The sequence below is a fragment of the Pelodiscus sinensis genome, chromosome 32 (assembly GCF_049634645.1).
Source record: "Pelodiscus sinensis isolate JC-2024 chromosome 32, ASM4963464v1, whole genome shotgun sequence".
In the NCBI taxonomy this organism is placed as follows: Eukaryota; Metazoa; Chordata; order Testudines; family Trionychidae; genus Pelodiscus; species Pelodiscus sinensis.
Window position 1 is genome coordinate 2,891,462 of NC_134742.1, and position 18,721 is coordinate 2,910,182.

The 18,721-nt window shown below is 50.9% G+C and overlaps 1 protein-coding gene across 1 annotated transcript; it reads right to left on the minus strand.

The window, feature by feature from the left end:
* Nucleotides 1-3,060: 3,060 nt before the first annotated feature.
* On the minus strand, nucleotides 3,061-18,268 carry LOC102452308 (uncharacterized). The gene is made up of 3 exons (XM_014572808.3): nucleotides 18,116-18,268; nucleotides 11,144-11,344; nucleotides 3,061-5,972 (listed from the first exon to the last, which is right to left on the minus strand). Exons 2-3 carry the CDS (start codon nucleotides 11,328-11,330, stop codon nucleotides 4,354-4,356), a joined length of 1,806 nt encoding a protein of 601 aa, XP_014428294.2. The 5' UTR covers nucleotides 11,331-11,344; nucleotides 18,116-18,268; the 3' UTR covers nucleotides 3,061-4,353.
* Nucleotides 18,269-18,721: the final 453 nt, after the last annotated feature.

Below are 18,721 nucleotides of genomic sequence, written 5' to 3' on the forward strand. Positions count from 1 at the left end.
CCAAAGACCATCGCAGTGGGAAGGGCTTTGCTTTTTCTGTGCCTGTGGGGACCCTGCTGTCTTCAGCTGGGAATGCTTCTCCTGGCTCCTCTGAAAGTTGGTCTGGTTCCAGCTGGACTCTGGGAAGGAGTCACTCGACAGGCAGGAGCCTTGGCTGCTCCCAAAGAGAGAAGATAAAGGCCAGGCTAGTGTGGGGAGCAGTTACTTTCTCCCAAATGTGCACCTGTTTCTGTGCCCTCCCAATACAGAGGAGGCCAAACCACAAACCTCCTTACACAGGGATGGGTGACCTGTGGCTTGTGGGGAAGCCAGATGTGGCTCTGTTGAAGCTCAAGCCCAGCCCCCCCTTGCTCCCCTGGCAGCAGGCAACCTGTGCTGGCGCTACAGCAGGCCTGGGAAAAAAACACCCGCCCCTGGCCAGAGCAGACCAGTGGAAGCAGCAGGGAGCCCCCAAGCATCCTCCCCTGCTTGCCTTGCCTCCACGTGCTGCACAGAAAAGCTGCTGGGGGGTGGGGGGCGGCTGGGGAGCGGTGCCTCACGGCTGCTCCCAGCCCCAGTACAATCCCATTGGCCGCTTCTGGCCAATGGAAACTGCCTGTTTCAAGAACAGGCAGCATGGGAAGCACCTCCCTCCTCTCATGGCTCTTAGTCTCCTAGCACATGGCCAGGAAGCCTGGGGGGGGGGGGGGGGTGGAGGGGTGGGCAGGGCAGACGCCTGATGGAGAAACATGCTGAGCTGCAAGTCTCACTAGTCTGTGTACTGGCCAGAGCCTGCCTCTGATACCCCAGCCCCACCCTCCCTTCTACTCCCTTACCACACATAACCCAAATCTTCTGCCCCTCTCCTGGGCCCATACTCTTCCAAGACCCTGCATCCCAATCCTCTGCCCCGTCATAATCCAAACTCCTAGCCAGACATGCAACAGCACCATGCCCCTGTCCTGTCACCCACCTGCACCCTGCTCCTGCCTCCCTTCCCCTCCCCCCGGCCAGATAACTACTCCCAGCTGACTCCTGCACCCTATCTCCCACCCAGATTCTGTACCCGCATCCCTATCTCACTCACTGGCAGCTCTGTCCTGCCCACTGGGCCCCTCATTTTGGTCCCACCCCAGAATCTAGTCCTAGGGCATGGCCCACAAAATCCACTAACCCTAAAACCCCAGAAGAGTTAACCTGGCCTGAGACCTTAAACCTCAGTTCTCCCTGCTCTTTCCCTCTCTGCCCATGAGGCTGGAGTACCAGGGGAGTGAGGTGTCTCAGTGAGGTGTCCACTTCAGTGACAGTTAGAGGTTTCTGGAGGAGTCAGGTTTTTTTATTTTCACCTGTGTGATCCCAAACTGATTTTCCTGTGGGACAGAGACCCCCTAACCCAAAAAAGGTTCCCCACCCCTGCCATGAATAAAGACACTGTTGAAACCTTTTGTGTTGGACATAATATTTTACTTTATTTAAAAATGAAGCCTGGCCAATAAGTCCCCAGTTGGGGCCCAGCCCCCATCTGGCTGCAGCATCATAACACTCCTGCACCACCTCCCGCACCCCAGGCTTGAGCTCATCATACACCTTAACCCCCTGCCCTAAGCCCCTCTTACCCCCACATCCCCATATTCCTGCATCCCCACATCCTGGCTCCTCCTGCCATAACACTCCTGCACCATCCACACATCCCAACCCTGTGCCCTGAGTCCATCATACACCCAATATCCCTGCCTAAGCCCCTCACATACCCCAACCCAAACTGCTGCACCCCCATATCTCCAGCCCCCACCATAAGATTGACAGAAGACAGCCTGAATGCCTGCAGGAATCTGGATTTGACCAGTTATTAGGTAAACTTCAAAGAAATGTGCCAAAAGATACAGCAGTAGAAGTCCCATTAAATAAAGTCTGTGAGTACAACGTTTCATTTATGCTATTATGAATCACAGTGTCAATTATTAATAATATTAAGTTGGATATTTTCTGTCATGCAAATGAGCATTCTTATATGGCTCTTTGTTGACCACTTGTTCTGAATTTTTGATACAGGTTGATGTAGGTTGGCTCTTTGGTTTGAAAAGGTTGCCGACCCATGGGTCTTGTCTGGATTCTCCTATGTCTAACAAGGTTTGAGTTCTGAATGAACCTTTTCCTGAAAACAAAGAAGATATAGGGATGCACTAACAGGAATGTTGTATACAAGACATGAGAAGTAATTCTTCTGCTCAACTCTGTACTAATTAGGCCTCCACTGGACTAATGAGTTCACTTCTGAGCACCAAATTTCAAGAAAGATGTGGAGAAATTAGAGAGGGTCCAGAGAACAATGACAAAAATGATCAAAGGTCTAGAACAGGGGTCAGCAACCTCTCAGAAGTGATGTGCCAAGATTTAACTTATTCATGGATTTGTGTGCCGGGGGAGGGGGAGCAGGGGCAGGCTGGGTATGGTGACCATATTTTCCGAACCAGCTACAGCTAGGGAGAATGATTTAATTTAAATTATGAAACAGATTAAGCGTTTTAACTTTTTCATGTTAGTTTATCAAACTTCATTTTAAATAAAATAAAACAAAAGGTTTCCATGTTTTCTTTATTCATGGCAGGGGTGGGGAACCTTTTTTGGGTTCGGGGTCACTGTCCCACAGGAAAATCAGTTGGGGACCACACAAGTGAGAAGCAAAAAACTCCTCCAAAACCCCCTCACTCTTACTGATGTGGCCCCCAACTGAGACACCTCACTCCTCTGGTGCTCCAGCTCCATGGGGCAAGGGGAAGGGACAGGGAGGACTGAGGATCAGGGTCTCCCATAGGCCAATTTTCTTTTCTGTGGTTCCCAAGTTAGTGGATTTTATGGACCCCTTTAGGCTCTGGGGTAAGGACAAAAATGAGGGGTTCATTGAGTGAGACAGGGCTGCCAGTGAGTAAGATAGGAATGGGGTGCAGGATCTGGGAGGGAGGTGGAGTGCAGAAGGGGGAAAGGTTGCGAGGTCTGGATGGGAGGTAGGACACAGAAGCAGGCTGGGAGTAGTGTGTCAGGCCAGGTGGAGGGAGCAGGAGCAAGAAAGGGTGCAGTGTGTGGCCAGGAGAAGGTGCAGGAGCAATGGTGGATGTAGGAGCAGGGTGGGGGTAGGTGTCTGGCCAGGCCAGGGGGGAAGGTGCAGGAGTAGAATAGGGGTAAGGTGTTTGGACAGGAGGGAGGTTGCAGGAACAAGGGAGAGTGTCTGAACAAGCTGGGGGTGTGGGGTCTTGGCGGGAGGGGAGGAAGATGAGTGAGGGGGGATTGGAGTGTGGGGGTCTGGGCATGAGGGGGGACACTTGCTTGGCTTCGCATCCCTTTGCAACAACTGCTGCAGCCATGCTGTCCCAGGCCGCTGTCCCAAAGGCACTGCTGCCATGGCCCACACAGTTGGGGCCTGCCCTGGAGGCTGGAGGTGCCACAGCCACGCAGTCCAGAGCTGACCCCGGACTGTGTCAGCCGCTGCAGTTGGGCCTCCAGGGCTGACCCTGACCTCATGGACTGTGGCAGGGGCAGTGGCTGAGGTGCCACTGAGGAGCCTCAGCCCTAGCACTGCCTCCTCTCACTAGAGCCTAACCTGCTGCAGGGAGGAGGGAACCCGCTCCAGCCGCTGCACAGGGGAGGAGGGGCAGGGCTGAGGTCCCTCCTGTGTGCTGCTGAAGATTGGCTTGCATGCCATACAATGGCCTACATGCAGGGGCAGCCCGTGGCTATAGGTGGACTCGGCTGCCGCCTAGGGCACCGCCACCCAGGATGCCCGCCAATGATGTCAGTTCATTGATGGCCCTGCAGGAGGGGGCACCGATCTCATGTTCCACCTAGGGTGCCAGCTGCCGCAGCCGGCCTCGGGCCGCTCCTGCCCGCATGCTGCAGGTTGCCAACCCCTGGCCTAGAAGACATGACCTATGAAGGAAGACAGAAAAAATTAGGACTGTTTACTTTAGAAGAGAGAAGACTGAAAGAGGTCATGATAGTAGTTTTCAAGCACCTAAAAGGATGTTATAGGGAGGGGGATTTTTTTCCCTCCTTGACCTCTGATGACAAAGCAGCAATGGGCTTACATTGCATCATGGGAAGTTCAGGTTGGACATTGAGAAAAACTTCCTGTCAGGGTGGTTAAACACTGAAATAAATTGCCTAGGAAGGCTATGGAATTTCCATCACTGGAGACATCTAAGAGCAAATTAGATAGACATCTATCAGGGATGATAGCTAGTGCTTGGACCTGCCATGAGGGCAGGGGACTGGACTTGATGACCTCTGGAGGTCCCTTCCAGTTCTAGTGTTCTATTATTTGATTTTATGATTTTTCTGTGTGGATTGTATGATAATTATTAAGATTTGAGTGCACACTCAAGCTTTTCCCACAGAGCAGTCAAAGGGTTCCTCCCCAGTGTGGATTCTCCTATGTGTAACAAGATGTGAGTTCCTATTGAAGCTTTTCCCACAGTCAGAGCAGTAAAAAGGTTTCTCCCCTGTATGGATTCTCCAATGTTTAATGAGGGCTGACCACTCCCTAAAGTTTTTCCCACAGTCAGAGCAGTTGAAGGGTTTCTCTCCTGTGTGAATTCTCCTATGTGTAATAAGGTCTGAGCTCCTACTGAAGCTTTTCCCACAGTAAGAGCAGTAGAAAGGTTTCTCTCCTGTATGGATTCTTCTATGTCCAACAAGATGCGAGTTCCTACTGAAGCTTTTCCCACAGTCAGAGCACTTGAAGGGTTTCTCCCCAGTGTGGATTCTCCTATGTCCAACAAGATGTGAGTTCCCACTGAAGCTTTTCCCACAATCAGAGCACTTGAAGGGTTTCTCTCCTGTATGGATTCTCCAATGTCTAACAAGGTCTGAACTTTCACTGAAGCTTTTCCCACAATCAGAGCAATTGAAAGGTTTTTCTCTTGTGTGGATTCTCTGGTGTCTGACAAGATGTGAGTATCTACTGAAGCTTTTCCCACAGTCAGAGCAGTTGAAAGGTTTCTCTCCCATGTGGATTCTCCGATGTCTAACAAGACCTGACCGCTCACTGAAGCTTTTCCCACAGTCAGAGCAGCTGAAGGGTTTCTCTCCTGTGTGGATTCTGCTATGCTGAACAAGGTTTGACCTCTCATTGAAGCTTTTCCCACAGTCGGAGCAGCTGAAGGGTTTCTCTCCTTTGTGGATTCTGCTATGTCTAACAAGATCTGAACTCTGACTGAAGCTTATTCCACAGTCAGAGCAGTTGAAGGGCTTCTCTCCTGTGTGGATTCTCTTATGTCTAACAAGGTCTGACCTCTTACTGAAGCTTCTCCCACACTCAGAGCAGGAAAAGGGTTTCTCCCCTATGTGGATTCTATAATATTTAATTAGGTCTGAGCTCTTGCTGAAGCTGTTCCCACAGTCATAGCAGCTGAAGGGTTTCTTCCCTGTGTGGATTCTGCTATGCTGAACAAGGTTTGACCTCTCACTGAAGCTTTTCCCACAGTCAGAGCAGCTGAAGGGTTTCTCTCCTCTGTGGATTCTATGATGTCTAACAAGATCTGAACTCTGACTGAAGCTTTTCCCACAGTCAGAGCAACTGAAGGGTTTCTCACCTGTGTGGATTCTATGATGTTTAGTTAGATCAGAGCTCTTAATGAAGTTTTTCCCACAGTCAGAGCAGCTGAAGGGTTTGTCTCTTGTGTGGTTTCTGTGACACTCAACAAGAGTTGCACGGTCATTGTTAGCGCAGGGTGCTTGTAGACAGGGTATTTTCTGTTGAACGGTTTCTGTGGTTCTTTTCATCCTTCTGCTCCTGTGACTGGATTTATTCTGTTCTTCCACTGGATGATTTCTTTGCTGCCTTTTTGGGCTCTGCTGATTCTCATAGGTGTCTCTTTGCTCAGGACTCTGAGAAACATGCTCTTCAGATCTTCCTAACAACATCCCTTGTGGAGCCACTTGCTCCAAAACTTCATGCTGAAGACTCTCCTCATTGTTCTCACTCAGCGTCCCATCACCTGCCGGGATAGAGAGAAAATCCAGGAATCATTCTTTGTTCTGAGCTGAAAGAAAAACTCTGAAAGGGGAATAGAAAAGAGGGAACATGCCCAAATAATGGCTGGAAAGTTTGAATATTCTTGGTTTTTGACTTGTCTGTGCATTTCATAATTTTCATTTCTCTTTTACACTTGAATGTAATTCTTTGAGTAGTGATGTCAAAGAACCTGCCATGTCTGGAGTAATTATCCCTAGGATAATTGTGCTCCTGCAGGTGGTTGGCATGTCCCTACAGCCCCTGAGAAAGTCAGAGCAGGGGTCTCCACATGCTGTCCTTGCCTGTGGACACCACTCTTGCAGCTCCCATTGATCAATTGATCAATAATGGAGAGCTGGGGCCAGTGGAGGTGGGGTTGGGGCCGGTAGATGAAGGGCAGCACAGGGAGCCACTGTTGTACATGCCAGGTGCTTCAGGAGAGCTGCAGGGCCAGGACAGGTGAAAGCCTGCCTTAGCTCTGCTGCTCCATTCCTGGGGCAGCTGTCCGGCTGCTCCCAGGGCGGGTGGGTGCTACTCAAGCACCCAATCCTGTGCTCCCCAGGCAAATGTTATATCCCCATGACCACTCCAGAGCCAACCCTACCCTGCTACCTTCAGAGGGTCGCTTATCCTGCTTTACTAGTGCAGGAGCCAGGTCCATCCCTGGGGCAGATGGTGTTGGGTGCCGAGCCACTGCCTGTGGGGGCGGGGATCAAGCTCACCATCCTGTGCTTCTCAGGCAAATCCCTGCCCTGCCCTATCCCTGAGTTCACTGGAGATCCCACTCTGCCTCCCTACCTTCAGTGGGTCCCTTACCCTGCCTTCTGCCTTCCTAATGTGGGCGCCAGCTCCATCCCTGGGGTGTCTGTCTGTCTGTCTGCTCTCAGGGAGGGCAGGACTTGAGCCCACCAACCTGCACTCCTCAGGTGAGCGCCCTATCCCCTGCTCTACTCCCGAGCTCACCCCACTGTCAATGGGTCCTTTGTTGGCTGTCTGGTTGCTCCCAGTGTGGGGGGAGGGGAGGGGACTGGAGCCCACCATCCCCTGCTCCACTCTAGAACCCACCCCACCTCCAGCAGGTCTTTTATCCCACCTTCCTAATGCAGGTGCCAGTTCCATCTTTGGGGCAGCCTGAGTTGGCTGTCCAGTTGCTCCCAGGGTGGGTGGAGGGAGGAGCGGGACTCAAGCACCCAACCCTGTGCTCTCCTGACAAATGCTGTATCCCCTAGTCCACTCAAGAACCCACCTCCTCCCTATCATCAGAGGGCCCCTTATCCTGTGTGGGCTGTCTGGTTGCTCCCTGCATGGGTAGAGGAGGGACATGAGCTCCCTGGGGGGGGGGGGGTGAGGGCAGGGCTTGATCCCACCACCCTGTACTCCCAGGCAAATGCCTCCTCTCCTAGGCCACTCCAGATCCCACCCCACCTCCTGACCTTCAGAGGGTCCCTTAACCTGCCTTCCCAATGTGGGAACCAGGCCCATCCCTGGGGGAGCTGTTGTTGTCTGCCCAGCCACTGCCCGAGTGGGCAAAGGGGGGTGGGATCAAACCCACCACTCTGTGCTCCAGAAGCTGATGCCCTATCCCCGAGTTCACAGGAGATCGCACTCCACCTCCCGGGCGTCCCCTCCCACACTCTGAACCCCTTGGCCCAAGACCAGAGCCTGCCCCCCAACCCTCCACACCAGGCTGGTGAAAGTGAATGTGATTCGGGGAGGAAGGGGGATGGAATGAGCAGGGCCTTGGTGAAGGGGGGTGGGGAAGGAAGCCGGGTAAGGGTATTTAGGTTTGAGGTAGATCTTACATGGCACTTAAACTGAAAAAGTGATCTTGTGAGTAAAAAGACTGGAGACCCCTGCTCTAGGGTACAACTCAGTCCAATCCAGGGCAGGACAGGAACACACTGCTCAGAAGGGGAGCTCTAGTGAGGGCTGGCAGGTCTGACACCAAGGCCCCCAGCCAGAGCTCAGACGGCAGCTGCCACATAGCAGGTCACTAGGACTTGGAGAGAAAGGACCCAGCAGAGCTCTAGCTCCCCAAGGGCTCTGCCCACAAAGCTCCTGGCACCCTGCTCTTTGGCTCAGATGCTCTACTTGTACACATGGAAGTTCTCTGAGCGAGGAATGTCAATGAGAGGTTTACTGTATGATTCACTGATAAGCCTGGGCTTACTGTTTAACCATGTCAAGTATTTGCATTCCCCTCCCCACCCCCAATTTGGGAGGGGGCCGGGGAGGCTGTTGCGAAGCTCTCCATGGACAGAGGCTACTATGCATCCCATGGAGGAGCCTCTCTCCATGGGGAGCTGGGACCCCCCCATAGACAGGGGCTACTGCTGGATCAGCCTTTGTCCGTGGCCATCCCAGGTCACCATGGACAGGCTGCTTCACGGCAGCCTCCTCCTTCCTATTCCCCCCGCAGTAGCCTCTGTTTCAGGGGCTGCTGCTGGCCTGCACTGCTGCCTCTAAAGCCAAGGCAGCAGTGAGGGGTGCCAGGCAGCTGATCTGTGTGCGGAGCTGGTTTTTCAATGCTGATGTACAGGCAATGCGCGAGGTGGGCACGATGCTCGTAGGAGTGGGGCCAGGAGTGCACTGGTTGCTGGCCCTGCCTGAGAGGCTCTTTGAATAGTCATGTAACCACTAAGATTTCATGCGTCCCGAACCGTGACACCCCATCCTAGCTGAGCAGCTCAGGCCAGCTTGCTGGTGTTGTAAGAATGCCCTGTAGGAGGCCATCGGCTTTGTGGAGTCCTTCCTGGAGGCTGGCTGGCCTGGCCGGGGAGAGGCACATCTTTCCCTTGGCTCAGAGGTAGGGAGGAGCAGGGAAGGGGTGTGTCACGCTGCCCTATCGAGACTGCCCAAGGGGACCAGGCCAGCAATGGAGCCCTGCAGCTACAGCTGCCCAGCACTCCTGACACCTAACGAGTGGCCCAGGCTGCCTGTGACCTGACCTGGCTGAGGAAGCTCCCAGGCCAATTTTTAAGCCCAGCAGCAATAGCAGCTGAGTGCACGTGGCCACGGCCTGGCTGCCTTGTTGTCTAATCAAGTCATGGAGGTTGAAAGATACGAGGCTCCCGATCCTGAATGTCTCTGTCTCCACAGAGAGTGCTGGGAGAAATGGGAAGCGCTTGGGGTCCTGGACAAACCCTGAGCCCTTGTTGCTTTTGTCAAGTGACGGATGGAACCACTTGAGGGGATGCGTTGTGGCTCCTGCTTCTTGTCACTAACCAATCTGCAGGCATCAATGGCCGATCCTGCAGCTCTACCTCACGTTCTGGGATGTCCTCGCTCTGGGCCGAGCCATGAGCTGGGCGTGTGACCCCCCCTCCTGTCATGGAGCAGCTGTGCACACCCTGCGGCTGGAAAAGTGGGATCTCCGTGCCGTTCCATGAGGAATTGGTGCTCAGTGTCGCTGCTCAGCACGGACTCCATGGGCGCTGCCAGTCACAGCGCTGTGACGCACCAGTGTAAATGCGCCCCTGGTGTTGTGAGCTGCTCCCCTCCTGGAGGTGCTTTGTCTAGAACCCTGGGAAAGCTCTCTTCGAGGACTCTCGTCATGACAATACTGCCACACTGATAGTAGGGGTGTCACATTCCTCCTTCCTCATCACATAGTTATAAAGTCTGAACTATACCAGGAAAAACATCAGCACTCAGGGGGTTAATTAACACCAGCTCCTCACGCCGGCTTCAGAGTTGCCTCTGCATCAGGAAAAGGGAGGATGAGCTTGGACTGACCTTGGTCTGATAAATTAATTGGACAATGGAGTTACCACAACACCCTACCTTCCATGTAGCCACATCCCCTCCCCCGCTGCCCAGCAATCTGCCCGAAATCTTGGCTTTACTCTGGTAACAGTGGCCACATATCACTGTAGGACAAGAGCATGGCAGGGGGTGTACTATGTGACTTGGGTGAGTAAGATAGTAGCTTCATGCACATGTTATGCCAAACCTCCTGTTCAGTGTCCAGTCACCAGAGGTGTGTCTAGACTACATGGCTCCGTCGACGGAGCCATGTAATCTAGACGCACCCCAAAGGTATGTCTACACTGCACAGTTATTTTGGAATAAGCTATTTGGGAAGAGATTTTCCAGAATAGCTCATTTTGAAATAGCATGACTACACTGCAGAGAAGCCTCACAATTAACCTGAGACAGGCTTTTCTGATGTAGACATGCTAGCTCGATTTAGAGCCCCAGGGGGAATAATTTAGAATGGCCCTGGGGAGGGGCTATTTTGAAATAGCAGCAGTGGAGCATCTACACACGCCTTATTTTGACATAGCTCTTTCAGGATAGGTGTTATTCTTTGCAAAATGAGGTTTACAGAAGTCGGAATAAGCCGTCCGTTATTTCTGCTGTGTAGACGCTCGCATAATTATTTCAGAATAACAGCCATTATTCCGAAATAACTGCTGTGTAGACACACCCCAACACTCAATCCTGACAAAGTAACATTGAATAATTGAAAACAAGTTGATGGGGAAAAATCCTTTCCAGAGGTAACATAAAAACAGTCGTACTGGGTCAGACCAAAGGTCCATCTAGCCCAGTGTCCTGTCTTCCAACAGCAAGCAATGCCAGATGCCCCAGAGAGAGTGAACATAACTGGTAAGCATCACGTGATCCCTTTCCTGTCACCCATTTCCAGGGTCTGACAAACAGAGGCTAGGGACACCGTTCCTACCTGGTCTGGCTAATAAGTATTGATGGACCTAACCTTCATGGATTTATCCAGTTATTTTTTTGAATCTTGTTAAAGTCCTGGTTTTCACAACATACTCTTGCAAGGAGTTCCACAGGTCGACTGTGCTGCATGAAGAAAAACTGGCACAAGGATGCCCTGCAGGCACTAAGAGCAGCCAGACCCAGACCTCTGGTACCTGTCGTTCCTGCCTGGGACCTCCCACTGACAGCTTCGACCAAGGCACAACATGGGCAAGATGGTGGGGAAGCACATTGAGACATCGGCTGTGGGAAGAGCAGCACCATTGTTATGTCCCTGAACCTGCTTCCCCTGGAAGGGGGCATTGAGGGGAGGGTCTCTCCCACAGGAGCCAGGATTATTGGGGCTGACACTTCCCCCTCCTCATTACTGAGGGACTCTGAACCAAACCCAACCCAGCTGATACCTGCGGGGACAGGAATCCTTACCCAGCCAGCTCAGAGCCTCATAATTCTCTTGCATCACATCCCAGTAGAGGGCTCTCTGATCCGGGTCCAGCAGAGCCCATTCCTCCTCAGAAAAATACACAGCCACCTCCTCGAAAGTCACCGGCTCCGCCACAGCCATTTCCTTTCTCTGGTTTGTCAGGCCAAGGGCTGAGCTGGAGCAAGACATGGGTGTTCTGCATCCTGCCAGGGAGAGAAGGGCAATTGGAAACATTTTAGAAGGGGTTTTAATCTTTTCCATACCCCCATTCCCTAGACTCTGTCCCTATTGACGCACATGCTAAAATCAAACATTTTGGGCAAATGTTGGAGTCTAGATATTCCATAACATCACACACACGTTAGATCTCAAATCCACATTCATTTCTCTCAATACCTGGCTTGAGTTTCAACATTATTGTGTATCAGGGATGTTAAATATTGGTTAGCTGAATAGTCGAGTAACCTCATAAATTCTCATTGGTTACTCAACTATTCTATGGTTGCCAGGGGCAGGGCCAGCAGCGGGGCCTTACTCCTGAGAAGTCTCCTGTCACTCTGTGTTGCTCCCTCTGAATCTGAGGCAGCAACGCAGGGTGCCAAGCAGGAGCTGGTCCATGAGGGGAGCCAGTTTAAAAACCTGTCACCCTGTGCTACTGCCTCTGACATAGCAGCCCCTGCTTGGAGTGGGCGTCTGAGCTACCGGGTCTGGCTCCTAATATGCTTTAAATGCAGAGCCACAGCGGGAGTAGGTCCCAGACCAAATGCAAGCCAGAACTGAGACAGGCTGCTGGCCAGCCTGCTAAAAAATTTCCTGGGAAGGGGGTGGGGAAGGGGGGTGGTTGTGTAGACTATAGCATTAACCTACAAGATTTTTCGTATCAGTTAATTGATTAATTGACTATACTATTACATCCCTACTGCACATGCAACAATGGGATTGGGTTCTGAACACCCATTGTTTCCGATATAGCAGTCACATATTCTCCTGCCTGAATATGGATGTATGTGTCTAAATTTAGGTTCAGATATTTAAAGTCCCTGCTCTTCCTCCATTTATTTGCAGCACAGACCTAGGCCCTCTCATCAGATCTAAACTGAGAGACTTTATAAGCCCGCTCCACCACAGAGATTAAGTGAAGTCAAGGGGACCATTTGGATATTTAAATTAAACCCACCTGCTGAATGTTTACAGCAGGGGTGGGGGAACCTCAGGCCTGGGGTCTGAATTCAGCCCCCAGGTTGCCTGCACATGGCCCCAATGGCTTAGGCACCCCCCAGTATCGGGAAACCCATGCTGGTGCTCCAGCCCCCCCGCTGCCTAACTGCAGGGCTGGAGCAGACAACATCTATGAGGCTGGGCCCCCCTAGGCGCTGGTGTACAACAGGCACATGGGGAGTGTCTTTCTGCTTCTCAGTCAGGGACCACATCAAGGCATTTTTTTTCTTTTCACTTGTGTGCAGCCTTCCAACTGATGGTGATGGGATGCCTAACATAGTGAATGCTAGTGGAAAAGGGGTAGGGTTTTTTAACATTAAAAGTAAAAAAAGAGCAAGTTAAAAATTACTTAGAAAAATTAGATGTCTACAAGTCACCAGGGCCTGATGAAATGCATCCTAGAATACTCAAGGAGCTGATAGAGGAGGAATCTGAGCCTTTAGCTATCATCTTTGAAAATCATGAAAGTAAGAAGAGATTCCAGTAGACTGGAAAAGGGCAAATCTAGTGCCCATCTATAAAAAGGGAAATAAGAGCAACCTAAGAAACTACAGACCAGTCAGTTTAACTTCTGTGCCAAAGAAGATAATGGAGCAAGTAATTAGGAATTCATCTGCAAACAGCCAGCATGGATTTGTCAAGAACAAATCATGTCAAGCCAATCTGATAGCTTTCTTTGATAGGATAACAAATCTTGTGGATAAGGGAGAAGCGGTGGATGTGGTATACCTAGACTTTAGTAAGGGATCTGACAAGGTTTCTCACGACTTTCTTTATCAATAAACTAGGGAAATACAACTTAGATGGAGCTACTATAAGGTGAGTGCATAAATGGCTGGATAACAGTTCTCAGAGAGTAGTTATTAATGGTTCACAGCCATGCTGGAAGGGCATAACAAGTGGGGTTCCGCAAGGGTCTGTTTTGGGACTGGTTCTTTTTAATCAACAATTTTGATTATGATGATTCAGAGAGCATGATTATTAAATTTGCAGATGATATCAAGGTGGGAGGGATTGCAAGTGCTTTGGAAGATAGGGTCAAAATTTAAAATGATCTGGACAAACAAGAGAAACAGTCTGAGGTAAAGAGGATGAAGTTTGATAAGGACAAATGCAAAGTGCTCCACTTAGGAAGGAAGTCAGTTTCACACATACAGGCTACGTCTACACTGGCACCCTTTTCCGGAAATGCTTAAAACGGAACAGTTTTCTGTTATAAGTATTTCCGGAAAAAGCGTGTCTACATTGGCAGGATGCTTTTCCGGAAAAGCACTTTTTCCGGAAAAGACTCCGTGGCCAATGTAGACGCGCTTTTCTGGAAAAAAGCCCCAAGTGTCATTTTCGCGATCGGGGCTTTTTTGCAGAAAAGATTACTGTGCTGTCTACACTGGCCCTTTTCTGGAACAGTTTTTCCGGAAAAGAACTTTTGCCCGAATGGGAGCAGCATAGTTTTTCCGGAAAAACACTGACAATTTTACAGTAGATCGTCATTGCTTTTCCGGAAAAGCAAGCAGCCAGTGTAGACAGCTGGCAAGTTATTCCAGAAAAGCGGCTGCTTTTCCAGAATAAGTGGCCCAGTGTAGACACAGCTACAGAATGGGAAGTGACTGTCTAGGAAGGAATACTGCAGAAAGGGAGTTAGAGGACACAGTAGACCAAAAGTTAAACATGAGTCAACAGTGTGACACTGTTGCAAAAAAAGCAAACATGATTCTGGGAGGCATTAACAGGAGTGTTGTGAGTAAGACATGAGAAGTCATTCTTCTACTCTGCTTGTACTGGTTAGGCCTCAGTTGGAGTATTGTGTCCAGTTCTGGGCTCCACATTTCAAGAAAGGTGTGGAGAAATTGAAGAAGGTCCAGAGAAGAGCAACAAAAATGATGAAAGGTTTAGAAAATATGAGCTATGAGGGGAGATTGAAAAAATTGGGCTTGTTCAGTTTAGAAAAGAGAAGATTGAGAGGGGGCATGATAGCAGTTTTCAAGTGTCTAAAAGGGTGTTACAAGGAGTTCTCCTTGGCCTCTGATGATAGGACAAGAAGCAATGAGCTTAAACTGCAGCAAGGGAGATTTAGGTTGGACATCAGAAAAAACTTCCTGCCTGTCAAAGTGGTCAAACACTGGAATAAATTGCCTAGAGAGGTTGTGGAATCTCCATCATTGGAGATATTTAAGAGCAGGTTGGACCGACACCTGTCTGGGATGATCTAGACAGTGCTTAGTCCTGCTGTGAGGCCTGGACTTAATGACCTCTCAAGGTCCCTTCCAGTTCTAGGATTGTAATGGGCCACTCCAGTTCATTTATTTACTGGCTCCACAGCCAAGAAGCTTCACGGCTCCCATTGGCTGTGGTTCACTGTTTGCAATCCAGGGGAACCATGAGAAGTGACATGACCCCGGCCTCTGCTAAGTGAATGTGTGTTTTATAGACATGGAGAAACATTAGCTGTTCCCCTGCAGAGACACAGGTGGGACGATACGGTGAGGTGAGCACTGTGTCCTGGACCCTTGCAAAAAAAAAATTAATTTAAAAACCCTGGAATTTGGCAACACAGAATAGTTGGATTGTCAGAGTGAAGAGCACCATTGGAACGTATTGTAACAATAGATGTAACACAGAGAGAAACTATGACACTGAAATATGTGATTAGAAGAACAAGTATATGGGTAAAATTCCAAATATTTATATATAAAGTATTACTATTTATAAATAAAGTAATAGAAAATCAAAGTGTGTACTTCAATGTTTGTAAGATGGGGAATTACTTACAGAAATATGGATTTGTAATAAGTTTTCAAGTAGAAAATGATTTTCAAAAGTATCTCAGCACTTTCACATTTAATCATTTGGCCTGTAATAAATATTCAGGAAACAAAATCTACCTAAATGGCCGGTGATGTGAAAAAGTATGAGGGTTAGGGTGACCGGCCTCATACTCTCCCTATGTCGAATACCCGACACCTGGTAAAATTACACATATTCAGGGGAGCTGAACAGAAATTAATCAAGACTGAGCAGTACAAAGGTTCAAATTAACATCAAATCCCTGATAAACATAATTACTGTGTAGCTAGAACCTTCTTATCTTAAAGGCTTTAGGGTTCACGTGGCAGGGGACACCCACCCCGTACACCTCTCTCACACAGCTGGGGTGATTGATTGACCTGCCCCCTCCTGGCTGCTTCTCTTCTCCCTCCTTGCCTGAGCAGGCCCCGAGGACACACTCCCCTCTCCTGGTAACTGGAATCAAATCTCCCTGACGTAACACGTGTGGTGGGATTGCAAGTTTTATCCTTTTTATATTTGTATTTTAGGTTTAATAATGTAGCAACGTAAGGTAACATATTGTCACATTTAATATTTTATTAAACCAAGCCCTTTAGTAAGACATATATTTCTTTGTTCTAAAGCTTAGTGAATTTAGTAAGTAAAGAGACAGGATTTTGGTATTGTGTCTATGTTAATGAGATTAGAAATATCGAAGGCCCGGACCTTCAATGTGAATTGTTTTGCTTTCGCTTAAAATAAAACACTGCTGTTTACCTTTGAAGGATTCTGTGAGAAAGACTATGTGAATGAGAAATGTTTCATCATAAAGATAAAGGTGTGAAGGCCACCGTTAGAGCCTGCCAAGAAAGGAGGGGGCACTGTGGGTGAAGACAGATTGTGAAGAGACATATCGGTGTCAGAGGAACCATCAGTGTGTACCCACGGTCAAGAGATCAGATTGACGGCTCTCAAGGTAAAGGCATCCCTAAAAACAACTGATTGACAATCTAGGACAGGATGAGCCTCTTGGAAATGTTTTGGGAATGATTAACATCAACAAGACAACACACTGGTCACAGACTGACACAGCGAAAACCATAGACTTCAACAGGGAAAGAGGATTATAAAAGCAGGGTGCCTTGCTATGGAACTTCGGGTTCGTCTTGCTACCAACTCCAGATGAGCATCCGATTGCGACTGATGAAAGGCCCTGATCTCCCTCTGCGATTGATCTGGCTGGCCACTAGATTGATCCAGACTCTGGACTGGTAACCATAATATCGTCTGCTGGGACTGTGTGTATGGTGTTTGTGTGTAGGAGTGACTGAAAAGCATATGCAACTGTTGTATTCTCAATAAATGCGGAGTACTGCCTTTTCTCCTATAAAAGATCTTGTGTGCTTCGTTTAAACATAACACATGGGCAGGGCCGCACTCCACAGGAGGAGATGGAGGAGTGGGGGAACTATGGGGCATGAAGGGGAAGAGCAGGGAGAGGGTAGCAAGAGGGGGAGGATGGCAAGGGCCAATAGGTGGGCAACAGAGGGAACAAGTCACCAGCTGCCTCCTGGCACCTGCTCGCATGACCAGCCATTGTTGCTGGCAGCACAGTCAGTGCTGGATGGGAACGGGATGAGGGCAGGGCCCTGCAGGCTGTGTTGACGGATCAGCTGGGGGAGCAGCCACTGCCCCCCCTCTCCCTACTGGGAGGCAGGTGGGCAGCTAGTGAGCAGGTATCTGGCAGCAGCAGGACTTGCCAGCACTGATGGAGGGATGACAGAAAATACAGGACAATGTGCCTGTTATTAAGAACAAGTCAGGACCCTGCACGCAGAGCTTAAATCCAGCCCTGTCCCTTTAACCTGGGGTGCTGCCCACCCCACCTAGGGTGCTGGGCAGAAGGCAAAACAGCAGCTCCCAGAGGCAGCCCTGAGCCACTGAATCTCATCCCCTTTGGCAGCTCCCACCTGTAAGGTAGGGAAGCAGTGCCTGCTCCAGACACAGGCCCCAGCCCAGCCCTGACAAGTGAGCACTTTCACCTTCTATGCTGGCAGTGGGAAAAAACCCTCTGCCCCCTTCCTTGTTACACATGCTGTAAATACTCCCCTCACTGGGGTATTTTTTCTGGTAGTGCCCAGATTCTGTTCCTATCCCCACTGCCTGTCCCAATTTTGCCCTTTGGTCCTACAGTCAGCTGCGTGATCTCCCCACCCGTTGGTCGGTCGGTTAGGCCCCTGCACAGACTTTGCCTCCCATGCGATTTCATGCATCAATTTCCCTACCTTTATATCAGGGGTAGGGAACATTTTTTGGGGTTGGGGGCCACTGACCCACAGAAAAATCAGTCAGGGGCCACACACACAAGTGAGAAACAAAACAAAACAAAAAACCTCTCACTGATGTGGCCCCTGACTGGGAAGCAGAAAGACACTCCCCACACGCCAGAGCTTAGGGGGGCCCAGCCTAGTAGATCTTGAGGTTCCATCCCCACAGGGAGCGGTAGGGGGGCTAGAAAGCCAGAGCAGGGTCCACAATGCTGGAGGAGGGGGTCAATGAGTGTCGGGGGTGGACCCAGGCAAGTCAGGTGTAGGTTCCCCACACCTGTTTTATCGTGATAACCAGTCCGCTGTAAGCAGACACAGAAGCGGATCAGCGATTCTTTAGCTCCTAAAACCAGGTCTGGCAGTGGCAGTGCGCGGCAGGGGCTGTATCTAAAACATTTCCCTGCATCCAGCCCCTTTCGCAGGCGAATCCACCTTACCGGGCAGGGAAGCGCTGCCTTGGCCAGGCCCTGGGGAACATTGTGCCAGTCAGATCCCAGCCCTGGGAAGCGGCCCTCAGATGCCCCCCGGGAAACACCCACATCTGTCCCACTGGCCGGTTTTGCAAACACTGCAGACGGCTCCTTCGATTCCATCCTCCCCCTAGCCTGGGTTCCCCTCTGCCCCTCGCCCTTCACCCGCTCCGGCTCCGGACCCCGCACGCACCGGGCCGTAGAGGCACCAGCAGCTGGTCTCAGAGTTCGCTCCTGAGGCCGCGCAGCGAAGGCGCCCCAGAGCGGAGCATGCGCAGTAGCCGCAGCTGAGGCTGCTGCCCTCACTCTGCGTGCAGGCGCAGGCCAATAGGGGCTGGAACGCTGGGTGCAGCTGGCTCCGGGCACGCGGCTCCGCGCGCTGCTGCTGCCGGGTCCCGGCGCTCCACGGAGGCGGCAGCAGCTTGTGAGTAGCAGAGACTGAGCCTCCAGCCGCGCGATCCTGCCCCGGTCACCGCAGCCTGCGCTATAGGCTTCGTGAGAGCCCCGGGCAAAGGGCTGGGCCGGGCAGGGAAGTGACTCTGCCCCCTCCTCGCCTCAGCGCTGCTGCCCTGTCAGTGCGTGCGCTGGGGGCGGGGGAAGGAGCATGCGGATGGGGGCGCTGCAGGGGATCAGGCTGCGGGGGGAGTGGGACTGAGGGGAACGAGGCTGGAAGCCAGAGCAGGGCTGTGGTAAGAGCCGCCCAGGAAACCCGTGCTGCAATGGGGGCGCCTCAGACTCTCCATCTGCCTTGGGCAGAGGACCAGGGAGCCCATGGCAGCCCCCACACTGTGTCCCCCAC